The 2806-nt window shown below is 49.8% G+C and overlaps 1 protein-coding gene across 1 annotated transcript in view; it reads left to right on the forward strand.

Moving 5' to 3' along the window:
• The window catches only part of LOC107115751 (SEC14-like protein 5), a gene marked incomplete at its 3' end in the record, with an annotated part of 29584 nt that overhangs the window by 16177 nt on the left and 10601 nt on the right, over positions 1–2806 (forward strand). Inside the window, exon 5 of the mRNA XM_015417517.1 lies at positions 2105–2233. Coding sequence (XP_015273003.1) covers positions 2105–2233 — 129 coding nt within the window. The remainder of the gene's footprint in view (positions 1–2104; positions 2234–2806) is intronic.

Below are 2806 nucleotides of genomic sequence, written 5' to 3' on the forward strand. Positions count from 1 at the left end.
TGTAGTTCTGATAAGAGCTGTTCTCTCAAGGGCAGTTCTGTCAGAGCTCTCTCAGCCCCACCTACCTCACAGGCAATGTTCCCTCTAAGCTGAGTTAGTGTGAGCTAGCTCACAGTTTTTTAGCCTCTGGCTCACAGACTTTTGTCTTAGCTCAGGAAGGATGCCTCCAGAGCAAACTAATTTATGCAGTAGCCAAATCGCTCACTCACAACTTTCATGCCAGTAGCTCACAAAGTAGAATTTTTGCTCACAAGACTCCATACTTTAGAGGGAGCATTGCTCACAGGATGTCTGTTGTGGGGAGGGGAAGGGAAAGAAGACTGTAAGCCGCTCTGAGTGAAGGGTGGGGTATAAATCTAATCTCTTCTTCTTCTAGTGATGTTGGTCTGACAAGGAAGAGCCAGATTCGAGTCCAGTAGAGACCAGCAGGATTTTTGCGGTGTAACTTCTTCTACAGATAGAAGTAGGAATGGAGAGATCCCGGAGTGATATAAGGGGATATATAAGGATCTCCACTCCCACTTATATCTGACGAAGGGATGAAAGCTTATGTTCTAACAAGGGTCACCGTCTGCTATGTGAAGCCTGTCCTTGGTTCAAAGGCGCTCATCCCTTTGGCTTGCTTGTGACATTAAAGGTAACTCGGTTCCATCTCTGGAGGCCACCCGATACCCTTTTGTGTTGGATAAACAAAAGCCCAGATTGTGTTACTTACCTGCTTTGTTGGCGTCTGCTCAAGAGCTCCTTGAAAGCTGAGAAGCTTGGAAGTAACTACCGCTTTCGGTGGTGCTTGCAGAGACCTAAAACTCATGGGACTTTTAGATTCCAGTGTCTTCCTAGAGCTATAGACCAGTTGCTTAAAAGTACAGTTGCTCTTCGTCATTTGGGGTGTGTCTCCGGGGGCTGACGGAAGATGGAACTGGACCCAAAGGCAGAATTCATCGCTGGGTCACCTCTGAACCGTTGTAAAACCCAGTGGGCAATTTCAAGGGGTGGGGGCGGCATCGCAACCTACTGGTTTCCTCTCCACAGCCCTTCTCTTCAGGACATTTTTTCCTCTTCTTAGTTGAGTGTATTGGCTGTCCTGAAGCCACAAAAGGGTTTGGCACTCCCCCCCCCCTCTCCTTCTGCCCCCTGCTAGAAATTCTGCCGTCTCCCCACTTTTTAACTCTTCCGGGCAGCCCGTATTTGACGTCGCCAGCCCCCCCCCCCCCCCCCCCCCTCCTCCGCTGCCTGGGGAAATATTTCCCAGGCAGCCTGGCTGCTGTTGACTCCTCTTCGTTCTTGGCATCTCCCTGTGAAATTTCCTGCTCTTTCAGTCCTGAGGGAAGGTGGTTCCATGGAACGGAGCAAAGGCTCGTGTTCCACTTCCTGTGACAGCTGATGGGAGAGAAGACGAGGAAGACCTGTTCACTTAATCCTCCGCCCCGTTTCCCTCGTCTTGTGTGTTAATTTGCAGAATCTTCTGCGTGTCCTTTTCTGTATGGCCAGATTCTCTAGCAGCCCTCTAGCCTGCCCCTTCACATGCGAGGGAAAGTTTATGGGCACGCTGAGGAATAGGTGTCATGTAAGCCAGTTTCAGAAGATTCAGGGAGTCTTGCCCTGGCCTGGATAGCCCAGGCAGGCCCAATCTCGCCAGATCTCGGAAGCGAAGCAGGGTCGACTCTGGCAAGTACCTAGATGGGAGACCTCCTTGGAATACCAGAGGCAGGAGGCGGGGGCAGGCTTTAATCAGCCACCTCTCTGAGTGTCCTCCAGGCTCCCAGTAGGGGTCAATCACCAAAGGTCACCGTGACTTCCAGGTGCACACGCACTCACATGTGCACACACATGTACCTATAAAAAAATACAAAAAAATAATTGAGAAAAAAAAGATTCAGGGAGTCTCAAAGTAAGCTTATGGAAATAAGGACCTCTGAGATATTTTTTTGTTGTTCCTCCTAACCTGATGCATCCTTTCATCCTGTTTGCTGTCCTCCCAATTGTTTGGGAGGGGGCTTAAATGTGACAGTACATTTGAGGACTTGGCTTCCTAGCCGCTTCTGGAATGACCAGCCCATCTGCAGATTCCTAACTGTGCTGCCGTGTCTTTGTCCGCGGTTAGGTTCACCCCGAGAACGAAGACTGGACGTGCTTCGAACAGTCTGCCTCTCTTGACATCAAGTCATTCTTTGGCTTTGAGAACACAGTCGAGAAGATTGCAATGAAGCAGTACACGGCTAACATCAAGCGGGTGAGAAATGCTTGTGACCGACCTTTGTGGTATTGCAGGGTTTCTGTGGGAAAACGTCAGACTGAAGAAGTCGAGCAGCTTAATTCTGATTTCCATTTTATTACCTGCATTTATGGTCTTCTACCTTCTTTTTTTCCTTTTGGAGTCACAAAGGTGAACTATAGGAATCATACATAAACAGCTTTAAAGGGGGAGTAGATAGATTCATGGAGGATAAGTCTGTCAGTGGCTCCTAGCCATGGTGGCTGGGGGAACCTCCACTAAGACTCTGAATCCCAGAGCCAGGAGGCAACATCAGGGGAAGGCCTCGGCTTCTCTGCCCTGTTGTTGACCCTCCAGAGGAACTGGTTGGCCACTGTGTGAGACAGGAGGCTGGACTAGAAGGACTGTTGGTCTGATCCAGCAGGGCTCTTCTGATGTTCTTATGAGGGGAAGGCCTCAGCCTCTCTGCCCTGTTGTTGGCCCTCCAGAGGAACTGGTTGGCCACTGTGTGAGACAGGATGTGGGACTAGATTGACTATTGGTCTGATGATCCAACAGGGCTCTTCTGATGTTCTTATCAGGGGAAGGCCT

The sequence above is a fragment of the Gekko japonicus genome, unplaced genomic scaffold (assembly GCF_001447785.1).
Source record: "Gekko japonicus isolate JY-2015 unplaced genomic scaffold, Gekko_japonicus_V1.1 scaffold4458, whole genome shotgun sequence".
Taxonomy (NCBI): domain Eukaryota; kingdom Metazoa; phylum Chordata; class Lepidosauria; order Squamata; family Gekkonidae; genus Gekko; species Gekko japonicus.